The 24,529-nt window shown below is 34.4% G+C and overlaps 1 protein-coding gene across 2 annotated transcripts; it reads left to right on the top strand.

Moving 5' to 3' along the window:
• The first annotated feature begins 8,437 nt into the window (after positions 1-8,437).
• Positions 8,438-24,144, top strand: LOC119079859 (chitin deacetylase 1). Of its 2 annotated transcripts, XM_037187933.1 has the most exons (6): positions 8,445-8,666; positions 11,972-12,138; positions 12,525-12,774; positions 20,671-20,992; positions 21,205-21,243; positions 23,222-24,144. In XM_037187933.1, exons 1-6 carry the CDS (start codon positions 8,618-8,620, stop codon positions 24,048-24,050), a joined length of 1,656 nt encoding a protein of 551 aa, XP_037043828.1. In that variant the 5' UTR covers positions 8,445-8,617; the 3' UTR covers positions 24,051-24,144. The 2 variants fall into 2 exon arrangements, with proteins under 2 accessions (XP_037043829.1, XP_037043828.1); XM_037187934.1 differs by lacking the exon at positions 21,205-21,243 and having other exon boundaries at positions 8,438-8,666.
• The last annotated feature ends 385 nt before the right edge of the window (positions 24,145-24,529 follow it).

Here is a 24,529-nt window from a genome sequence, read left to right as displayed (position 1 = left end):
TTTAAGCTTTGACCCTTAGACGAATTATAATTCGTCTAAGCTTTGACCATCGATGTAATATATAGATGGCTTTGACATATAACACAATAATTCGCGAGTCTCTTAACTCTTTCAGTATATCGACAGGTTAAAAGAAAATCTTTTACTTCATTGTTTTTGACATGTATTTTGCTATAAACGGCCAAATAACTTGCAAATTTCTTAGTTTCGTCATTGCTGTCGAGAACAGATGACATTTTTTTTGTTTTGTTTTAGTCGAACTCCGCTAGATTTAAAACAATGTTTTTGACGAAAAATCTTCTAGTTTATTTTTTCCATCGTTTGTCGATAGTAAATGACCAGTCTGAAAGGTATTAAAGTTTTGTATTACACTCGCGGAACAGTGGAACTATTTATAAAGCGAATGGTGTATTCAGTTCAGAACTATTACCGGAACGTGATTGAATACGATAGGCGTCAAAGATCATTTAATGAGATTAAATACCAAAAATCTCACTCTATTATCGTGTTTGCATTGGATCATTCTGCAACCATTAACATGAAAATGAGATTAAGATGTGAAAAAAATGCGACTTTTTTTTGGAACATCCTACACTAGACACGTACTGAAAGAAATTGGCGCTATACCTCAAACAAACATATTTATTATCTTAGATTCCTACTTGTGTGGTGTATGAGGTGTTAAGATTGGTTTTGATTAGAAATAGTTCCGACAAACCGACAAAAGAATTTGTTTTTTGAAATTATGGAGAGCTCTTCATATTTTCTATATCAATTTTGGGCTCATCCCAGTCGCCAGTCGATAGACATTATCTTACGTTCAGTTTACTTTGTAATTGTGAATTGAAGAGAAAGATTTTATTTTATCAGGCGGGCGGCATTTTCAACGAGAGCTATTCAATCTGTTACTTCATTTGTGTAAAGTATCGCCAAATGTTCGGTACAAATACAAAATCTATCACTTCAATATTATGATCATACCTTTCGTTGTGTAAGAGACAACTGGCCTGGCCCCTGGCAGAGGCCATTGATAGCATGTGACAAACCGTTTCTACAGGATTATTCATTTAGATATTGCAGCTATTTAGATATTTGAAGTCAGATTCTTCTGGAAACAATTTATCTTACTCTCTGCCTTCCCCAGAATTGAGTCATTACTTAATTGACATGAGAGTTAATAGTTATTTACATGACATGGGATAGAAAATTGAAAAATTGATTTTTTGTGTGAATGTTGTTGATCCGAGGCGAAGCCGAGGTCAATAAACGCACGAAAACTGTACTTTTCAATTTTTTATCCCGAGTTTTGTAATGGATTTTATCAGTCTCGAACGATAATCTCCGAGCTTATCTATCTAAGGAGTTTTTACTTATCTTGATTTATCTGTTATCGACAGTTAAAATATGCTGTGGACTTCGAAAGTTCATGAAATTCGACGAAAAGAATGATTTTCGACCCGCAAGCATGTAAACTCATTTTCCAGAGTCAATCTTAGCCTCTTAACCTTAAACCTCTTAAAAAGTTAAGTGATTGGTTGGAACTTTGAATGTTGCCTTGTGTGGTTGCGGCACTCGCCTTTGGCTCGTGCTATAAAAGAAACAAAAGAAAATTTAAAGTACCAAACAAGGACGTAATATTCGATATCTCCAGTATTGTAAACCATTAGTTGCTATCGTGCGGGTAAAAAATTCTGTGTCATAGTTTGACCGAGGTATATAACTCATCTCCTCGTATTAATAACTAAATCGTTAAATGACCAATACACTAAAATAATTATGATTCGAATAAAATATAGCGAGGCATCATCGATCCAAATTTTAATATTTAAAATTGTAAAGAGAAAAATACCATAAATAAAAAAGCATTTCTTTGATGTTTCCGAGAGTTTAAAGCCTTTGCGGTGTCAAATAGAGGACAAAATTTTTTTTTGTGACTTTGTTTGCATTGTTTATTTTGCTAAGAAGATTAAAAACTACTGGTATTTGCAAGTTTTATAATCTTATTGTGCGAAAAATATTTATTTTTAAACTTTTTTTTCGTCTTTGGAATGGCTAGGAGAGAATCGTAAGTTTCTCATTTATTATTTTATTAATTCACATTTTTTTTTACGTCTTTCACATGTGGTTATGCGTTTTTTGTCATCGTGCCAGCTTTAATGCTGACTTTCATTTTACAATATTCTGACAAATTCATTGATGTTCACACATTGAATGGAGATCAGTAAATTATGTATTTATGGCAATTGTTTGGGAAGAATTTTAATCGACGACTTTAATCTGGATTGATTGCAAGGATAATATAAACAAAACAAGAAATCACACAGCAGCGGTTCATTGGAATACCAACTTTTGTCTAGAATTCGGATTTAAGAGACCAAACGATAGAACCAATTTAAAGAAAATTCTCAAACTTTTCTACAAACATCTAATGAAGGTCACAGTCCTTTTCGGTAGTTAAGATGAAGAACTATTTTCCATCTGTAAGTGTTTGAGTCTGTTACTTCTTTCGATCAAAGCATTTTTAAGAGATGGATTTTAAGAGATAATCTTTTACATCATGAGCTTTAACGTACATTTTTCTATAAAAATTAACTTTAGAAAGCATTAACACTTTCGACAAGTAATCTCAATAGGAGGCTATAGTAATACACTGTGAGATATCGCTTTAATGTTTTACATGTACAGAGTGGTTGAACTCATGCTTGGATCGCTTACGTTTAAAACGTTAATTAAATTAAGGATTTACAGATTTCTTTCTACTTCAATAAACCATTTAAGTTTGTTGCCGCGACTATTTTTGCGAAAACAGTTTCCTCGTCAGAAATTAGCGAACTTAGTAGCGAGCAATGAGGAAGGTTTAGCTAGACGAGGCCCTAAAAGAAAGTGCAGAAAAGAGAACGTTACACTTCCATCGAGTCTCTTATTTGGAGATAGTATAGATGATAGGGTTTCGTGTGAGATGTGTGGCTTTTTAGCGAAAAATAGTCGTGGACTTAAAATCCATATGAGGGTACATGAGCGTGCTACTGTTTATAGCAACGTGTCTTCGAAAGATAAGGATGAAGTGCTTCATCCTTCTGTTGAGATTAATGTTTCAGATGTTTTAAGTGAGTTTGGCTTGTTGCTCAATCAGTGTAGATTGTCAGTGCCGTTGACTCGTGTGATACAGAAATCGGTTAGGATTGTAACTTGTCACGAGCTCACACGTGTTATTAAGGATTTAGTTAGAAAGAACGACCTTGATTCTTGGATGAAGCTGATGGCTTTTCCATATATCGTTCTTAGTAGTAAGTCTAAAGGGAATGATGTCATAAATGTTATCAGGAAGAATTTAGTTGCTTTTGCAGAGTGTACTGATGTTAACCAGGCTCTGTCTAAAGTTTTAGAAACTAAGGGGATGCCTTTTAGATTTAAGGTTGTTGACAAGGACAGTGCGGTGGTTAAGACTGCGACTAGGAAAGTGAGTGAGGGAGATATTAGGGGTGCATTGAGAGTTTTGTGCTCAAATGAGTCAGTGGCTCCGCAGACTGTTGAGACTGCTGCTAAGCTTCAGACTAAACACCCAGTAGATGAAGGTGGTTCTTTCGAAGAGGTGAAAATAGACTTCGAGATATCACCGACTGAGGTAGGAGATGTAATTAAGGCTATTAGGAGTTACCCTTTGAGTTCTTCAGGAGGGTTAGGGGGCTTGAGACCAAGGCACTTGAAAGATTTCACATCTTTTACTTGTGGTGATTCAGCTAATGAATTGCTTAAAGCCGTGTCTTCGTTGATAGATATTATTAGATCAGGTCGAGTACAAAAGGATGTTTTAAAGGTTTTCTTTGGTGCATCGTTAACTGCTCTTAATAAAGGAGAGAACGATGTAAGACCAATTGCTGTGGGCTTAGTTTGGAGACGTATTGCAGGGAAGATTTCGAATTATAAGATTAGGCAACAGTTAGTGAGTAAACTGAAACCTTTTCAGTTTGGATTTGGGATTAAAGGGGGAGCTGAAGCTTTAGTTCACGCTGTGCGTGAATTTTGTAAGACTAAGCATGATAAGCCGATGGCTCTTGTTAAGTTTGACTTTGAGAATGCATTTAATATGCTTTTTAGGAAGTTTATGTTAGGAGAGGTTAAAGATATTTGCCCGGAGTTGTTTCCCTTGCTACAGCAAGTATATCGGCTTGTTTCGAATCTGTATTTCGCTGATGACCCCTTGTTGTCTCAGAGAGGCTATCAGCAGGGAGACCCGTTGGGTCCTACAGGTTTCTGTATAAGTATAATGCGAATGACGCATTCCCTTTTGTCTCGGTTTAATGGCTGGTATTTAGACGATGGTACTATAGGTGATGAATTATTCAGAAAGTACTATCGTTTTATGACGTTTCAGGACTGCGCCTGAATACGAAGAAATGTGAAGTTTTCTTTATCAATGCGACTCCTGATGAAGAAGCTCATATGTATGATGAGATATCAGCTTTGTTACCAGGTATTAAGAAGGTTGATGAGTCTTCCTTAGAAGTGCTAGGTTCACCAATATTTGAGGCAGGTTTAGAGAGGATGTTTTCTTCTAAGACCGAATCAGTTAAGTTGATGTGTGACCGACTTAAACTGATGGATGTCCATCCTGCTTTGTGTATTTTTAGGAAGTCGTTGAGTGGTTGTAGATTCAGTTGCTTGATGCGTACTTCTAGAGCCTACTTGTTGCCCGATCATCTTAGATCTGTTGATGAGATGTTTCGGTCGATATTGGAGGCTATTACGAATGCGAGATTGGAAGGTTTGTCATGGGATCAGGCATCTCTCCCTTTGTCTTATGGTGGTATAGGTATTAGGAGAGTTGAGGATTTGGCAATACCGGCCTATCTGTCATCTGTTTATTCATCATCAGAATTGTGTGATGTCATACTCCAAAAGTTTAACTTAAAAATAATTAATGATCAGATTTTACAATTAATCGATGAAATTCCACGTAATTTTGTTCCAGAAACCGATACGCTTAAAAAAGAACAAAGGAATTGGGATCTTCCGAAGATCAAACATCAATTCGATGAGTTGGTTGAAAATGGTGATCTTAAGACTCGTGCCCGGTTACTTGCGTCATCCGTCATCAACTAAAGAATCTTCAAAGTGGCTGCAAGTGATCCCATCGAGTCAATTGGGATTGTTATTGGATAACAACTCTGCTAGAATTGCTGTTGGTCTTCGAGTAGGTTCTCAATTATGTGAGGAACACAAATGTATTTGCGATAAAATGGTAGAAAAGTGTACATGGTCTATCCTGTGCTAAATGCGCAGAAGGAAAATTAGCTAGACACGATAGTGTGAATAACATTTTTTCTCATGCATTCTCTAGTGCAGGTGTTCCAAATATTGTACAGCCCCCAGGTGTTTCAAGAGATGATGGTAAAAGACCAGACGGCATGACGTTAATACCGTGGAGTCATGGTAAATCACTCTTGTGGGATGTGACTGTAAGGGATACTATGGCTGCTTCGTATATTAATGATTCTTCAAAGAAAGCTCGCACAATCGCAGACAAAGCTGAGAGACATAAGCATAACCATTATATTTCTTTGAAACAAAATTATTTACTAACGCCACTCGCTTTCGAGACTCTAGGTTGTATGGGCCCAGAAACGAAGAAATTCATAGACAAATTGGGTTCTTTAATGAAAAAAGCAACTGGTGAAGCTAAATCAAAAGACTATCTTTTACAAAGAATTTCAATCGCAATACAACGTGGAAATGCCGCTTGCATTTTGGGAACATTGGGGAAGAAGAAGATTGATGATTTTTATTTATTGTAATTTTTCTTATGAAAAGATCGATTTTTTACTGGCTGCGCCCTTATTGTGAGCAGTCTTTTTTGTCGCAATTGTTTGGTAATTGAGAAATCAAATATAGGAAGTGTGTTATTGATCAAAATTAAACTTTTCATGCAAATGGACGAAGGTCCGAGAAAAATTTATAATTGCTCTAATTTTCATTCTCATCGCTTGAAATAGACTTTAGCTTTCCCGGAACATCCTCTGTACACATTCCCAAACAAGTTGGAGCCGTAAAGTTAATGTCTAAATGTGATGAAACGTGATGAGTCGTATCAGAAACAAATGATGAATTGAACCAGAAATTTTACAAAATTTTGGTTTCATTGAGAATCGATTTTATTTTTACTCATCAACCTTTCACAGTCGTAAAGCATCTTCAAGAGGTTCTACAGCAAAATCTTTTACTTTTTTTGAACATAAGCGTTGTTATAAAAGATCAAAATTGGCGTGCTGTCGATAACAGATGATACTATCTGATAGTCATCTGGACTGGGAGTAGCTATAGTGCTATTTATTTCCAATACAGCCGAAGAAACTAATTTCGGTAATCGGAACGAGAAACAATTTTGAAATTATAAAAAACGAATTTTCGTTTAGTTATCGCATTGTGTCACACTTTGTGCATTTTGAACAGAACCTGGAAATACGCTGGTGACTTTACCCTGCACGACCACACTAAACACGAAACTCACGAAACCGTGAACATAAATGAGTAACACATATTTCCCAGACTACCAGCATGACTATTTAAAATTTGCCTTTTCTACTGATGAATGTTAGACGGATATAAAATTGAAAAATGTGGTTGATATTACCGTTGCGCCAAAAATAAACGAGCCCTCCAGCGTTCAACTCTAGACAAAAATTACAAAGTAATTTTTGATAGAGAAACATACAAGATATACCTGAACGAATTGATTTGTAAACTCTTACTAGTAAAGCCTTTGGTATGGAATGCAAGTACCATAGACGTTTTTGAATCTTTTACTTCATTAGATTGATGAAAAATCTTGTATTTCATTAATTTTAACCTCATTAACCGCCTTTTACTGCCAATAACAAGTACAGTCTGGACAACCGGCCATGTGTGAGAAATTTTACAAATGTTCTGCAAACAAACTTAGTGTTCTTCCATACAAATTGGCATAAAATCCTTACTTTTCTTATTACCACAAATTTAATATCGACAAAATAAAAGTGTTCTCACAAATTTCCACAATTCAAAATTTACTCCAAGCATTGCCTGGCTGCTTGGTAAGATGTCTGACCCATGACACCGTCTTAACGTGACTTTCGAATCACGCCTTTAAGTGTGCAAATACTTTCTGAAGAAAGTTGGGAATTAATTGATATTTCGCCTAAATGTAGGCTAGACATATGAACTTCCCAAACTATGAAGCATGAGTCAACTTTACCGTTGGTAATGCTACCAAAATTCAATGTGGAATTGTCTGACACGGGAATCGAGGCCGGAACTCATTTTGGTGGAAGGCTAGTACGTTACCACTGAGACATCCCGTTCTTGTCATCGTTATCCATAACATATTAACGATTGTATTAACGAATAAATAAATTTTAATTCGAGCCGAAAAAGTCATCCTTTTCCAGTGGTTGCATTTTTTGTCATCCCGGGGTAAATGTTTCATCTCTCTTGTCTTCAGGATGACAAAGAGAAACAAAAAATGTGAGACATCCCCTCTCAATAAAAATTTTTTTTACATAATTTTGTCGTACTGATCAACATCTTTTCAACGTCCGAAATGGAAAATCTAAAATTGTTGACATCATTTCATCTGAGAAATGTTATCCACCAGGATGAAAAAAAGATGAAAAATGCTCGGAATTCTTACAAGAGAAAAAATTGTTAGCTTAAATGGCAAAATTTATATATTTGATGACAACGGGATGGTCTCGAATTGGAATAATAGAAAAATTGATGTCGGTCGGAAACTTCCGATTTTCTCATCTATGTCAGCTACTAGTGTATGGTGATGATGAGAAAAACTGAATTCGTGTCATCTTTTTCAATTCTTAATATGAAGTCTTTCATCCCTGTTGATGACTATTTGTGTCACAATGTAATGTGTCATTTGGTAATACGCAGGTGACATATGTTCTGTGTCTGTGTGCCTTGTCTTCCATCGTGCTTTTTGATGAGCAAATTTCAGTTGTTTTAACTGAATAGAGAACGATTTGAGAAGAACAAAAAACTCTGAATTCCGTTCCTCATTGAACTTATATCTAAAAATAACTTTAGAAAAAAACCTCCATCACACTTAATAAATCTCAACTGTCTGCAACACCCATAAAGTCATCATCATAATTAAATTAAAACATCAAAAATTTCGAATCAAATTTAAATTAATTAAAAAAATTAGTTCGTTAATGTCGAGCTCTTGCAAGACGCAGAATGTCATCAAGAATAGCTGATTTGTTAAATTGTTAAACGAAAGAAGAAAAAAAAGAAGAAATATCAATCATCCCATAATAATGGAAAATTATCACAGACATAAAAGATTTTTTGTCACCTTCGTGCATAACGGAGAATCGATTCCCACCTTTACGCATCCCCACTGGATTTCTCAATTAAAAACATGTCCATATAAAAGCTTGCATTCCTCATACACTCTCTTACGTTTATTTCAAGTCGGTTCACATCCGACGCCGTACGTGCGAAAAACAAAAAAAATATTTTTTTTCGTTTATGTTTTTATTTACTTTTTTGTCGATACATTCAATTAAGTTAAGTCCCCGAAAAAATATCAGTTAAACAATAAAAGTAATTGACTGGCAGAAAAATAATGGCGAAATTATTTTTCGTTTGTACCATTCTGGTATTCGTTGTTTCTGGTGAGTGAAAACTATAAATTTAAATATTTTTTTTTTTACTTTTAGCATTTCATTTAAAAATTTTTGTTTAAATATTTATGTGATGTGTTTGTGAAAGAGAATATTAATATTAAGACCAAGTGTAATACAAAACCCATTTTTTTTGGTATATACTGCACCTCAAAAAAAATTATTTCTGACTTTTGCCTGATTAATGCGTACACATTATATTCCATCATACGTCGTAATAATATGATTATAGGTGTACGATCGGGTGTATGTAGTTTTTTTTTTTTTTAAATATATGTAAAATACAATATCAATTGCATTGCATAACACCCAATTCAACTGGTTTTTGAATGAAGCAAGATTTAAATCAAATATTTTTATGGATTTTTTTATGGATCTTTTCAATCTTGAAACCGAAATGTTGATGAAAATTCAGCCAAAAGAATATTTTATGGTAATTTATTCAAAAACGTACAATTTAGAACTCAATATAATGTTTTGATGAGACTCAAGTACTGATGACTGGATATTTAAACGAAATTTGTTTTTAATTTCAAATTACCGACTGGAAATAGTCTGCGTTGTAAAAATCGTAATTTAATGCTTGACAATCGTAGTAAATCAATTCACCCAACCTCTTTTATATTCAAGGGTGTGTGTAACCGTTTAATGCACCTTATTCAACTTAAAGTCTTGATATATTGTATACGAAAACGCGTTACGTTGTTACAAACTGGCATACGAATAACAGCACGATAAGAAATGCACAATATTGCAAAGAGAAAAAGGCGACCAAACAACTGGTTTTGCAGGAAAAAACGAAGAAAGATTCCATAACATTGCACAAACAAAATATTGTTTTATTGCTCGGGCTGGCAAATTTCATTTATTGTAAAACGATTTTGTTACCAATATTGGCCAGTAATGATTGTGTGTAGAAAATTGGTGATTTGATTTGAAGAAAGTATTTCCTTATTACTCGCAGGCTTTGTACATAATGCGTACAACGAAACACTCTTCACTTTCAAAATTTATTCACAAATCGCAGATGTTATTAGCCACTAATCGGTATGCATTCGCAGTGCATACTAATAATGTGTCAATTTGGAGCACATTGTGGATGTTATTATTTTGATCATGTGTTAGACCGTCCATCCATTTATCCATATATAGAAAAAGTATCTTCGATCTTCTTGAAATCAAATTGTCGAGTATTTTCGTTTTGTTAATAAAGCGATAGAAGCGTCTACTTAAAATGTTAGAACTTATGTTAAAAACAACTAATGTATGATGAATATCACTCCTTATCATTTCAAGTCGTCACCATCACAGTACATCCTGAATCTATTACATCTTTTGTTACACGAAATCTTTTACTTCATTAGTTTTAACAATAATTTTGCAATATAGGACCTCACTACAGTCAAAGGCAGTCAATTTTCAGCATAAATTAGCTTCAGCTGTTTTTCAGCTGATCCATACAAACAATCACAACCGTTTATACGTCTTTATACGGTTTTACCACTATCATGCGCATGCGTTTAGCAGCTTCAACCGTATGAACAAGGAAAACCAGTTTTGATTATATGTGTGGATCAGCTGAAAAACAGCTGAAGCAAATTTATGCTGAAAATTGACTGCCTTTGACTGTAACTCAAGCTTATTCCTTATTTTTGTCGCACCTGTTGATAACAGATGACATTATGCTTACTCTACTCTTTAATGATCGCTGGTTCTATCACAATACGAACCTCATAAAGACGTTGCAGTAATGAGTGAACGAGGTCTTGTTAGTTGATACAACCGTTTCGCATGTAGTATATCCGTTAATCATGTCCGTTTTCCAACTCTATAGACAGATCATTTCCTAAATTAGTGTCGTAAGCTCAATATGATTTTTTAATAAATCAATTCAATTCAAAATCGAATAATTTCTGTTTAAAAAAAAGAAACAATTTTCTGCGATCAACATTATGATAATATACATCTGCATTCAATGCCTTAATTATTTCGAGAGAAGAAAAAAAAGCCATCCAAGTCCCCAATATCGCACTCAAAGACTTCAAAGACTCCGCGAATAAAGCTCGAAGATATCAATCGGCTTTTACATTAAAAAATTATTTGTTAGAAATAATCTTTTCAATTTTTTTAAATACTTTTTTGATTTAAAAAACTAAATTTTTATATTTTTCTAATCAAAGTCTTTAAATAAATACGTTACGAGAGAGTGTGTGTGGTATAGTTTTATCAATAAAAAGAAAAAAAAGAAATGGAGAAGAAGAAAGACGAGCTAATAGAAGGAAGAAAGACAACAAAGTGATGTGGATCCATTTTTATCTTAATAATTTAATGTCTCTCGGCATAAATATATCATAAAAGCTCTCCGTCTAAGTAATGTTATTGTATAACAACCATAACAATTGAGATAAGGCATTTGAATTAATCATATAAGGTGTCGGATTCAATGTCACCATGAGTGGCGGCGGTCTGCTTTTATTTTTTTTTTCTTATTCATTTAATGTTTTTAAGAAAACATTTATTTATTTATTGAAAGGAAAAATATAATTCAAAAAGTGGTATACTTAATCGATATAACCGAGTGAAAAAAAACTTATTCGGATTTATGATGATTGTCGGATATAATTTGCCTTTGCGAAAAGAGTTATGCTAATGTAAAATCGTGGTGCGGAATCTTTTTGATGTTTCGGATATTGTCATAATTTCGTACTAGCGTCACTACATTTGAAAAGTGAGAAAGAAATTTCGTTTTAATGTAGTTTCGACCGGTCATCATCATTTCTATACACTTGGTCGGTGCATTTGAATGTCAGCGATTTAGTTTTTAAATTGTAACTGTAGCTACACATAGCGACGCGAAGAAGTCCTAATCCAATTGTTTCTTTTGTCAAAGTTCACAGAAGAAGTCCTAATCCAAATTTTTCTTTTGTTCTTCTGTCAAAGTTGACAGTAGAAGTCCCAATCCAAAATTTTCCTTTGTTCTGCATTTTTCTTTTGTTCTTCTGTCAAACTAGACAGATTTAGTCCTAATCCAAAATATTCTTTTGTTCTTTTCTCAAGTTTGATAGTATAAAAAAAGAAAAATAGGAATTAGGTCTCTTTCACGTCGCTAAGTGTAGCTAGAGTAACTTTAAAATTAGCTCTAAGAAAGGTAGAAGCATCGTCCATGTATACCTAACGATTTTTCTCTTTTGTTTCCACAAATTAACTCTATAACTGAGTAGAATTGGCAGAATGGGCTTATTAAAATAAACTTGTTTTTCTCTTCGATTTTTCTAATTTTCTTTCCATTTTTCCAGCTCATGGTATCAGAGTGAAGCGACAATCAGCCACTGACGACACATCGTCCAAAAAGGAAGAATCGTTTGAACAAGAACTATGCAAAGATAAAGATGCCGGTGAATGGTTTCGATTAGTTGCCGGAGAAGGAGACAATTGCCGTGATGTCATCCAGTGCACATCATCGGTGAGTAATTGTTGGTTTTTTCTCCAATTATTTGCATGTCTCATTGTAATGCGAATTGAAATGATCGGTCTTGACCGGCACCAGTGTGGCAAAACAAAAAATTCCTCCGTCAAATTACATTAAATTGATGCAAATTTATGGCCATTCGAACCAGTTTCTTTTACTTAGAGTCTTTTATTTTATTATATCTGTTCGGTGCAGTTGTATACGTAACTTGTTTTGCGCAACGAATTAAAAATTCTGAATCTTAAATCTCTTAAATGCAGTTTTTTCTTACAATTTACATGCGTGTACCATTTCCGCAACGTATGCACGACACGTTTATTGTATCGATTATACTTTCGACAATAAAAAAAAAAACATTTTTTTTCGGAATTCTCTTTCAGGGTCTTCAAGCTATTCGCTGTCCAGCCGGTCTATTTTTCGACATTGAAAAACAGACTTGTGATTGGAAAGATGCTGTAAAAAATTGCAAACTCAAGAACAAAGAACGCAAGGTGAAGCCATTGCTGTACACCGACGAGCCACTTTGTCAGGACGGATTTTTGGCTTGCGGTGATGGTAATTGCATTGAACGCGGTCTGTTCTGCAACGGTGAAAAGGATTGTACCGATGGATCAGATGAAAATAGTTGTGGTGAGTGTTAGAAAAAAAAACATTTTTTTGGTTATTTGGTTAATATATTAAACTGAGAAAAACATGTGTGTCTGATGCAACATTATGTTTTTCACCAAAACCACTATGGTTTACAATGTTTGAATGAGTAAAATGTGATTTATTTCGGAATGAATTAACATTTTACTTTCATTAACAATGCGATGACTAGTTGGATCCGAGAGTAGGTTTAACCGATTCGATTTTAGAAACAAATTGCAGACACAGTTTCAGTTCGTTTGCATTTTAAATTTATTTACATCCAACTGCGGTTAAACCTTCGATTATTATTGAGTGCACAGGGTGGTGAAGTAGTAGATGTAAAAATAAAATGCGGAAGAACATTGAAGTCGAGATGATTTCGTTGAGAAACACTCCCAATTGATACAGTCAACCTGAAACCTGAAAACTCGTTTTATCGAACCCGAGACATTTATTCAACGAAATAACATCGGGTGTACCCTATACGTTGTACGTACTTCTTTCACATTTAAATGTGGCTTCTGAAAAATCTCTGACACAATAAATTATTTTACCATTAAACGAATGTTATGCAAACATACCACATTCAACATTAACATCTTAAATGTCATATTAAACGAAGATTATCCAAGAGGTAGCATTTAACAAGTTTTTCAAATTAGCACATACATGAAGCACATACATTCGATATTATGGCTCCATATTTATCGCTCGGTATACACATACCATAATGTCGTATCTATAAAATGATTCGTCAGGTTTATGAATTATAATAACTATGGCAAAGTTATGTAAAAACCGTAGTTTTTCGAGACTTTTTGTCAAACGAAACTAGTTTAAAAAGCCAATAATAAAATTGAAGAAAAAAAAAGATTAAAATATTTCAAAGAATCAGTTGAAGGTTAGGAAATTAATTAATTTGATTTCGGCTTGTGTGTCAAAGTGTGTTTCGATATAAAATTGAATTTTTTTGGGTAAAAATTGTGTTAGGAAATGCAGAAACGGTTTTTAATGGCCTCTGATTTGGTTCATCAATCCAAACCACTTTTTTTTGTGTATGGCTCGCTTGGTCTCGAATCCACTGAACTTGCGAAATTAGACCTTAACCGAAAAAGTTGATGATCCAGTTATTAGTGTTTCGATGAATATTTGAATATTTCAATTTCATCGACTTTTTGCCATTCAATTTTTTTTTTGATTTCAAATGTTTCTCTATCGATCGTGGTGTGAGCTTTTTTTTCTCTCTCGTTATGTTTCAATTCAAAAATTTATTTTTAATTTGGTGTTATTGAAGCCAACACAGTACCACACAATCTGCAAATCAATTTCATGTAACAATTGAGGTTTGTGTTACAAATTATATAACAAATATTTAATCTCTGAATGCGATCACTTTTTAAAACAAAGGAAAGTTTTTTTTTGTTCCAAAAGTAAATAACATGGTTGTGTCTGGCTGTTAATAATATTTTTGCATTTCATATTAAGTATTTGAACACTCATGCTCATAAATTCGAGGCAAAATAGATTTCAATGCGATTGGAAATTATTTATTTGAAAAATAAATTTCTAACCTGGTGAGTGTGATTTTATCATAAAATCATTTCTGTTGGTTAGCAAGTTTCAGTCACTTTGAGAGTGAGAAAAAAAAGTAGAAATTTTTTACTTTTTTGCCATTCAGATTTGGAAATCAATTTCAATGAAAACAAATTGTAATCTCGTCTCAAGACAACTTAATGGCCAACACTATGCGGCTAATAATGATCGACTGCACATTTTAATTTGTACAATTTAATTTCTACTTCGATGATTGCAACCAATCTTAATTAGACTATAAAATAATCAAGGACTGAGCTGACGACGTTAGTGTATTACAGAGAAATAATTTGTATATAATGTAACGAATGGTATATTGCCATCATAAAAATCGTTATTACAATTTTATGTTCGAATTCCATTAGCGCACATACCCGACATAAACTATATTCTGGGTCTATCGGTCAAGAACAATTTTTATGAAATTATTTTCTTGAATTTCTTTTAATTTATTCACGTTTCTAACTTGTTACAAACGACAAAACTAAGGTCTTACAGACCCTATTTCAGCAAAAACACCTCTCTGATTTCGTTAAGTTTTACCAATTTCAATTTCGCTAAGTTTTATTTGTTAACTTCAGTAAGATTCAGATAAAAGAAAATTCAACCAAAGGTAAACTCTGGTAAAATGCCAACAATTTATCAAAACAGTCTGACGACCGTATCAAAAATTGGTGAAATTTAGAGAAATTCCATCTAAATAGTTTCACTAAGTTTCTTCAAATTTCAGCGAAGTTTATCTCGATAGGCTCTGTCTAATTTATCATTAAATCTTTTACTTCATTTGATTATTTTATCACTTAGTCTTTGCAACAGATCTATTACTTCAGTAGTTTTACTATGCTTGCTATTTGAGATATAAGACTACGTTAGCTGTAGTTCATTGGTTATTATTGTCATTGCTGTCGATAACAGATGACTAGCCGTTACGAAATGCGCTAATATCCAAGACATATCTGACATATCTAAAGTCTAGGTTATTGTTGGTTCTAGAAGACCAGAAAAGGCGAAGTAATCTATTAAAACCTCGGTTGGCCTGTACAACGCCACTATTTCAGAACTTCATTCTTTGTTCTATTTCAATTTTTTGGTGCAAAAACTTCACTCTGGTAAATATCTTCGAAATGTCATTGCAGTGAAGTTGGTTCCCTAAAAAAGTGACCTTAGTCATTTTATGACGAAATGCACTAGGAAATCTCCATTGGTCTGTAGAGGCGCCATAATTTTTATTCAGGACTTCCATCATGTAAGCTCTATTTTCAGGTGATATAACTTCACTCTGGTGAAATATCCATGAAATGTTATAGCAGTGTAGTTGGTTCACGACGAAATAGAGCACTGACATCAGTCATTTTATGTACTAGAAATGTAATAGAATTATACGAAAATCTATTACATTTGAACTCTAAAACAGCATTTCCTTCTGGAAATGTAATAGAATTCTACTCGAAATCTATTGCGGTGGAGTGTTAGTCTTCAAACAGCCATCCCACAGCGGCTAATGAATCTGTATGTCAATTGTTAACGTCTCCATCTTCCTGTAATTAAAACCATAATCAAGCTCAAACAAAGGGACGTACCCATTCAACGAACATCAAATGGACAGCTCAAATATTGATTAATATAGATTTAGGAAAGTCTACACTATATATTGACCGTACAAAGCTTTGAGGCAATCTGTCTGCAGTATTTTTAAAGTTTGTTTGAATAAGCACGTGCTGAACTTTAGACCGCAAAGAGGAAGCCTTTAAGGCCAGGTTATGCGTCCTGACATATGTGCGATATATCGGACCATAAGCTGGCCTTAAGACTGAAACATATGTTACCACCAGGAGCCAACGACATAAATAACCGATTAGCTATGGACAAAAAAGTATTAAACTTCTGGCAAACTTTGAACTGAATCGATGAAACCGGACCGACTCACCAATTCTTTTATTTCGTTTTCTGACCCTACACATCGAATTATGTGAATCTAAGCCGAATCGGTGAAACGTTGATGTTTTAGTGATTCTCACTTAGCTAGCTCTTCATTCTATCAAAGACTTACTCTGCCTAAATCAGGAGTAAAAGTGGGATTCATTTGTCCACCTGTCCTTAGGTTCATAGGTCCACTTCCGAATCCGTTTGAACATTTTTTCAGTTTTTCGTATAGGATTGTATGGGGGAGTACCGGATTTTTTCAATTCTAATTGTTTATCGTGTAGCAGGGATAATTACCGATCGAATGGTACCGAATTCGCCGAGTGCTGGTCCATAGGTCCTCTTTCGCATCCGTTTGAACATTTTTTCAGTTTTTCGTATCCCTGCTTCACATTTAGCCCTACTAGAACATCACAATTGACAAAAAAATGGTTTCTGAGTCACGAAACGCAATACAAAGTTTACATGAAAATGCATAGAAACGCATCCTAGGGCTATTTCCCATGTCAATGACTGCTAATATTTTCTGTAGTGTTCAATTGTTATAAAAGCTATAAGAGAATACAACGGACGCATGTTTATGTGTAGGTGGTACGAAGCGTGTGCAAATGACTTCCTGACCGTATGCAAATTACCTGTTCCGGTCAATTAATTAACTTTTAGTCCCATTCATTCTGTCATATTTTGCTCAAACGCAGTACATTTACCGCACATACATTTTCTTGTACTTTAATATATATCTCGCTCAATTAATTGAATTATCACAATAAATCTTTGTGAACATTATTCGCTTATGAACCACGTATACCACCGTCACCGTGGACTCGGTATAAGAAGTGTATCAATTAAATATTTTTATTTCCATATTTATACGTGGTACATAACTGATTTTATATTTATAGTAAGTGTAACAGTTGATACATAACGACAACAACAACAAATAAAGCATTTTAATGTAACAATATTTTTGCACACCTTTAACAACGACACTATATAATTTCACTCTCTCTCTACGATGGAATGCGAGTTTGTTTATTTAAAAAAAAAGAAAAAATTATAATAAAAGTACAAGTATAGATAAATGGATTTATCTCCTCGATTTCTTCATATAAATATCTAAATGTATAAAATACACAAACGAGTATAAAACTTGATGGAGCCATACGTTTCTCAGACACGGCCGACCCGGCGCAGCCCAATCCATTTTACCAGTTTTATATGGTTAACTAATATGATGTGTACGAAACATTTATACGAAAAATGACTCTCGGTGTAAAAGTGTATTAATGCAATAATTATTAACTTCGTTAAAATGGAGTACCGGGTGTTTTTTTTGTACATATTTTATACAATATTGTATAAGAGAAACATTTAATTATTTTGACCTATTGCAATGGTTTTTTTTTTCTCTGTTTTTTCGTTGGTTGCCGATATTTACATGGGGTACGGCAGTATATTACACATTGCGGAACCTTTTCGTTTTGAAAACAAATTGCTGTGTGCACACAGACGTCCTTTCATTTGGTATTTGTTTTTAATGGAAAATATATTCTTATTGTGTGGAAATTGAACGGTGATGATGATGCTGACATTACAGATTTCGTTCGAATGTTTCTCGAAATATGGGTGCAATTTCGGTTCGATTACAGTTAGATTCAACATTTAGATTACGCTTTTATGCTTCAGGTGGTCGTTTCGATGTGTTCAAAAAAGATAGCAAACTTAGTTCCTTCTCTCTTTCTCTGTACTCGTACGGGTGAGAGCATGCACCTTACTCATGCTCATGTTTAGAAAACAAAATTTTAGATCTATCAGAGTTTTAAAAGTCATCGATGCTCCCAGTTATTAAGTGCCTCGAAATTTGAATTCACTGAGGAGTATTCAAGTTTTGCTCCAAAATATCATTGACTGATTTTAAAACCTGTCAAATGTGTTTTTTAGAACGAACCAACTGTAATATTCCGAAGTTTTTGAATGATTAAGTTTAGAACTTTTTGAAAGATTTTATATGAGTTTTACGGAATTAAAATCTGAAAAATTTGCCCTGTAATCCTAATGTTGAACTTACCGTATTTCTTTGTCTAATTTTATTAGAGTTACTTTTGTTTAATTTTCAATTTCTTTTAAGTCAACCTGCCCTTTGATTTCACTAATTTCCATAAAATTTCCCTAATTACCTCGATATTACGCTAAATATAATCTTTAAGCCCTTGGTACCATCAGAAGCTTATTATCTTCCTCAGTACAATTATAAAATCTGTTACTTACGACGTTTAAAATCTATTACTTCATTTTGCTTTAACATACAATTTTCGATATAAGTCATCAATGTCTAGAGTTCGTTGCTAGTGTCTTCAGTTGGTGTCGATAACAGATGAGTAACTCATAATTGTCCATTGTATGTGCTTCTGTGCCTCATAGATAACTATCCGTTCCCCACATATTCAAAAGTAGGTCGTAATTCAAAAACTAATTGAAAAGGACAACAAAATGGAAATACCCAATGCGTAACTCTGTTATTACACAAAGCAAAAAATTGTGTCACAACACGCTCTCATTGAACATTCAAAATATTATATCGCACATATTGCGAGCACCTTGCATTATTATTTATTAACACATCGTTTAGATTAGGGTCTAAATGAAATTTGCATAGAAATGTCACACATAATTTGCTTCTATCTCTCTCTCTCTCTCACTCTCTCTATCTCTCGTTATGCAACATGATTACCTGCTCGTGTCGACCTGATTTTCAATGGTCATTATTTGCAATCAATGTATGATAATAACACATAACATGCGACGTCTGTACGTGCACACGGTCTGTGTGTGTGTCATTGCAGTGTGAAATGAATAAAATTGCAATCCGACTTTTTTTTGTTGCAAAGGACGTTGTCGATTTTCGATCGTATGCACAATGTTGAGAAAGTTTAATGGTATCATTACCTATGGGTATTAAGTATATGCAACAAACAAGTAAATCATTCAGAAAAAAATTGGTTTTACATTGTGTCGAAAAAAGGCAATTATGACCCCGACATTTTCGTTGATATTTTCGTATTGTGTGTATTATGCCGGATAAAAGTAAGAGTTTTCTCTAAAAACCAGTTCTTCTGTTCATAATTTTTTTGTTTTGTCGTCTTATTATCATTACGTTACCCAGTGTTAATACCTACACAAAACAACAACAGCAGCGGTTGGAAAAAAGAGTCGAAAAAGTTTGTAGAAGCTTAAATCGATTTGTTTTAATTGTGTGCACAATATATATGTATCCATCCACACAGTCCACAGTTGAATTATTATATTATGACTTATGTACTTAACTCACTTACTTTTACTTTTCATTAATTAATTATCCACTTTTTCAGTTAAATTTAAATATTTTGTTGTAAATGTTGTTTCTTTTCATCATTCATCCATCAGCGTACACATTTTGTATATGTTTTGAAAAGTCCAATTATAATGCAGTCGTGTCTCTGGTGTTATTTGTCAAAAATGTACAAGTGCCGGTCCTAGATAATAATTTACATTGAAACGACAATAGGTGTAAAATTGGTCTGTGAAATTTCTTTAATTTAAACTTTCGACATGTTATTCCTGTACTTCCGTTAGTCAATGTATTTTCGAACAGTAGGTGTTAACATCGAATTTCTTTTGTTCGAAGAGATGGACAATTAATCATTATCTGGTCTGTTGATAATTTTGAATGGCATTAATAAACCATTGTAAAAGTGCAAGCATCTCATTACTTCAATAGTTTTGACCTAAATTTGTCTATATAAAAGGAAGACAACCCTCAGATCATCGATAGGCACAACTCGTGAGCTGGGAGTAACAGAGAGTGCTGTACAGTGTACAGGTCATACTATTGGGAGTTTTATTTACTGCAATTACCGAAATTTACCGAAAACTTACTGAATTTACCGAAGATGTTTTACCGTGAATTTTTGGTAAATTGTCGGTACATTTTCGGTAAAATGTCGATACATTTTCGGTTAATTGTCGGTACATTTTCCGTAAATTGTCACTACATTTTCGGTTAATTGTCGGTGTATTTTCAGTTAATTATCGGTAGATTTATGTCTAGTAAATAAAATTGCTGATAATCGAACCTGAAACTATAAATCCTCAGCAACAAATGTTCCGCAAAAAGCGATTCCTCGAAAGTAGCAAGTACTACCATGCTCACCATTTTTTGTTTATTATTGAGAGTTGTGGAGTAACGGGCCTTGTCATAGTCAAGCTGTTCCACATATACGTTAATTCGACTTATCGCAACATTTCAAAAATCTCGTGTCGCCGGTGCATTCTCCTATCCCATTTATATGATGTATCGATCCTGACTAGTTAACTAACGTTTATCTCGTCTTTTCCCCACAGACATCGACAATGATCCCAACCGAGCCCCACCATGTGATCCAGCTGTCTGTGTACTACCGGATTGTTTCTGTTCGGAAGATGGTACAACCATTCCCGGTGACTTGCCACCGAAGGATGTGCCAATGATGATCACAATCACCTTCGACGATGCCATCAACAACAACAACATTGAATTGTACAAGGAAATCTTCAATGGAAAACGTAAGAATCCAAACGGTTGTGATATCAAAGCAACATACTTTGTGTCGCACAAATATACCAACTATTCGGCGGTGCAGGAGACCCATCGCAAGGGACATGAAATCGCTGTACATTCAATCACGTGAGTAACGAAAATTTTTGATATTGTTGTGGAAGCTGCATGCCTAATTTAGTTTTCCTATTTTTTTTGGATTATATTGTTAACAAAATTGAGCGAACAGCCCGACGTGCTTTGAATGAAGTTTTCTCGTAGTTTAGTATTATTCTTATACGTTCGTTTGTTTCAATGAAACTTACATTTTGTTTATTTTGTTTATTTTTCCTGTCGACAAGTAAAGGACAACAAAGCTGGAGGGAAAATAGAAACCATGCGTATGTTGAACGAGAAATTCTTAAAAGAGAAAATTTATTGTTTAAAACTTGGTTTCGATGCTGAAGCATAAGTTTTTTTGTTGTTGTTTTTACCACTCAATTTTGAGTTGTGTACATATCGTTGCAATTTTCACTAACATTATTTTCGAGTTTCAAAGAATCTGTTTGCTATTCTATTCCGTTTCTTTGAATGTAGGATGCGACCAGTCTTTTTTTTCCTTTTTATTAACTGCAGTGCTTGAAATTATGATTTCATACTTTCGAATGTTTCGATACAAGGTTTCATGTTTCATATTCGTATGCTTCTGTTGTTACTGTTTCCTTTTCTATGTCGACTATTCGCTTTCTTTAAATTAGATTCGCTCTCCGCCAGTCCTATTCTTCTATCACGTCTACTGATAGCTGAAAAATCGGATATAATTAACTGGATTTTTGGATGAGTCTCTTTACAAACGACAAGATCGTAACAGTAAATCTATTACTTCGTCTGTTTAAACTAGAGCTTAGTATTATCCCAGTCTTATTCCTTCTCCTGAAAGATGAAAAACCGGAGATAATTAATTGGATTTTTGGATGAGAACGTTTACAAACGACAAGATCGTAACAGTAAATCTACTACTTCGTTTGTTCAAAGTAGGACTTAATGTTATCACAGTCCATTCTTTAATCCCATCTGTAAGATGAAAAAGCGGATATGATTATAGTACATTACTATACCAGTGAAGTAATTTGATATCTCGTATCCAGATGAGTAAAAGTCGATGTAAAAGTATCCGAGGGCTTCAGCCCGAAGTACTTTTACTCCACCCAGCTCTACATTCGATTCCGTCTAATGAAAGATGAAAAATCGAAGATAATTAACTGGATTTTTGATTGAGTCTGTCTACAAATGACAAGATTGTAACAGTAAATCTATTACTTAGTCTGTTTAAACCAAGTACCTAGTAAAAGATGAAAAACCGGAGATAATTAACAGGATTTTTGGATGAGTTCGTTTACAAACGACAAGATCTCAACAGCAAATCTATTACGTCGTTTGTTTAAACTATGGCTTCATGTTATCACAGTCTTTTCTTCCATTCAGTCTACCGTAAGATGAAGAAACAAGAGATGAGTAATCTATTACTTCGTTTGATCAAACTAGGACTTAGTGTTCCACCAGACTTATCTTTCATTCCATGTAGTTAAAAATGGTAAAACCGGAGATAATTAACTGGATTGTTTTATGAGTCTGTTTACAAACAACGAGATCGTAACAGTAAATCTATTACTTTGTCTGTTCTAGTGGCGCCTTTCGTTTGGCACAAACTCTTTTTATTCATTGCTTTTCACATCAATGTTCCTATCTAAGAAGAACAAATTCCGAACTTGTCTTCGTTGTTGTTCTTAATAACAGATGACTAGCCGGCTCTAAAATAATTTATCTGCCCGTCCTGTTGTAGTTAATTTACCAGAAAGATGTTTTGTAGAGAGTAAGTTCCACAAATTACGCCTTCTCGATAGTTAAGAACTCTATAGGTGATTGAGCATTCCACGTATTTTGACACTTAGTCGATGAAAGTCGTGAAGGAATTAGCGATACCTTCCTGCACCATTTTTTGGCAATGACTATGCTTATACATAACAATGGGGTAAACGGTGTCAGCACATGAGGAATTGAATTGAGAATGAAAATAAAATTAACTTTGTTTGTAGCCACTGTATTTTAAGAACTTTTAAAATTTCATTAGTAAGCTGGAGGTAGTTACTAACAATCGAATTTACTTTAACGTAATCTTAGATTGCTGACTGTATCTATGAACTCACTTTTTGTAAATAATTTTCTGGATACACAGCAGCGATTCAAATGTCAATTGATTCAATGATAATGTTTCATTTCAGCATCTTCCAAGTGTTAAATTATATTTTTGAAATGAAAAGAATACCCCGAACCGCACACAAAATGTTGAACAAAAATTTCTTTTTTCCCGTCATTTAGCCACAACGACGAAGAACGTTTCTGGTCGAACGCTACCGTTGACGATTGGGCCAAGGAAATGGCTGGTATGAGAATCATTGCCGAAAAGTATGCCAACATTACCGACAATTCCGTTGTCGGCGTTCGTGCTCCATATTTGCGTGTGGGCGGTAACAACCAATTCACAATGATGGAAGAACAGGCATTCTTGTACGATTCAACCATAACGGCACCACTGTCCAATCCTCCACTATGGCCATACACCATGTACTTCAAGATGCCACACCGTTGCCACGGCAATCTCCAAAGTTGTCCAACCCGATCGCATGCCGTCTGGGAAATGGTAATGAACGAATTAGATCGCAGAGAAGATCCCACCAACGATGAATATCTACCGGGATGCGCTATGGTCGACTCATGCTCAAACATTCTGTCCGGCGATCAATTCTACAATTTCCTGAACCACAATTTCGATCGCCATTACGACCAGAATCGTGCCCCATTGGGACTGTACTTCCATGCGGCCTGGTTGAAAAACAATCCCGAATTCTTGGACGCCTTCCTGTACTGGATCGACGAGGTTCTGGCCAACCACAATGACGTGTATTTCGTGACGATGACCCAGGTGATCCAGTGGATCCAGAATCCACGAACGGTCGCCGAAGTGAAGAACTTCGAACCATGGAGAGAGAAGTGTTCGGTCGAAGGTGTTCAGGCCTGTTGGGTACCACACTCATGCAAGCTGACATCGAAAGAGGTTCCCGGCGAAACAATCAATTTGCAGACATGCGTCAGATGTCCAAACAATTATCCATGGTTGAACGATCCTACTGGTGATGGTTTCTTCTAAGTCATACGTTTTTAGTAAATTATTTTGTTAACAAAAAAAGGAAAAAAAAAACAATTTTTAAAGAAAGAGAGAGAGAGAAAATATCAAAAATTATGAAAATTTTGAAGGAGTCGATGGAGTAACAATAAAAATAAAAATGATCGTGGGATATGACGACAGCCGTGTTTTTAATTTCGTTCTTTATTTTAAACAAAAAGGCAATTAATTTTCTGTATTTATTTAAAACGTTAACCTAGTAAAAACTCACTTTTTCTGATCGAATTAAATAAATATAATTTTCTCTTCTTTGTTAATCTTTTTTCACGAAACGAACGGATGTAGCGCTGTGGTAGTTTTAGTCGAAACATTTTTCCAACAACGAGTTGATCGGATTTATAAAACAATAAAACAAAAAAAAAATCAAATTGAAATCCGATCACGTAATTGGTGAATTGTGTTGTTATAAATGATTTTTGTTTAATAGTAAAAATTCGGGTACT

Source organism: Bradysia coprophila, unplaced genomic scaffold, assembly GCF_014529535.1.
Source record: "Bradysia coprophila strain Holo2 unplaced genomic scaffold, BU_Bcop_v1 contig_348, whole genome shotgun sequence".
Taxonomy (NCBI): Eukaryota; Metazoa; Arthropoda; class Insecta; order Diptera; family Sciaridae; genus Bradysia; species Bradysia coprophila.
Note: the sequence above shows the minus strand (reverse complement) of the source record. Positions and strands in the feature narration are given on the sequence as shown.

What these genes read in the sequence shown, in the direction of transcription:
- LOC119079859 (XM_037187933.1), top strand. Translation starts at nt 8,618, where the DNA reads ATGGCGAAATTATTTTTCGTTTGTACCATTCTGGTATTCGTTGTTTCT. An exon ending in TCTGGTATTCGTTGTTTCTG is followed by an intron (nt 8,667 to 11,971) that starts GTGAGTGAAAAC and finishes CCATTTTTCCAG; the next exon opens with CTCATGGTATCAGAGTGAAG. An exon ending in AGGGAAAATAGAAACCATGC is followed by an intron (nt 21,244 to 23,221) that starts GTATGTTGAACG and finishes CCCGTCATTTAG; the next exon opens with CCACAACGACGAAGAACGTT.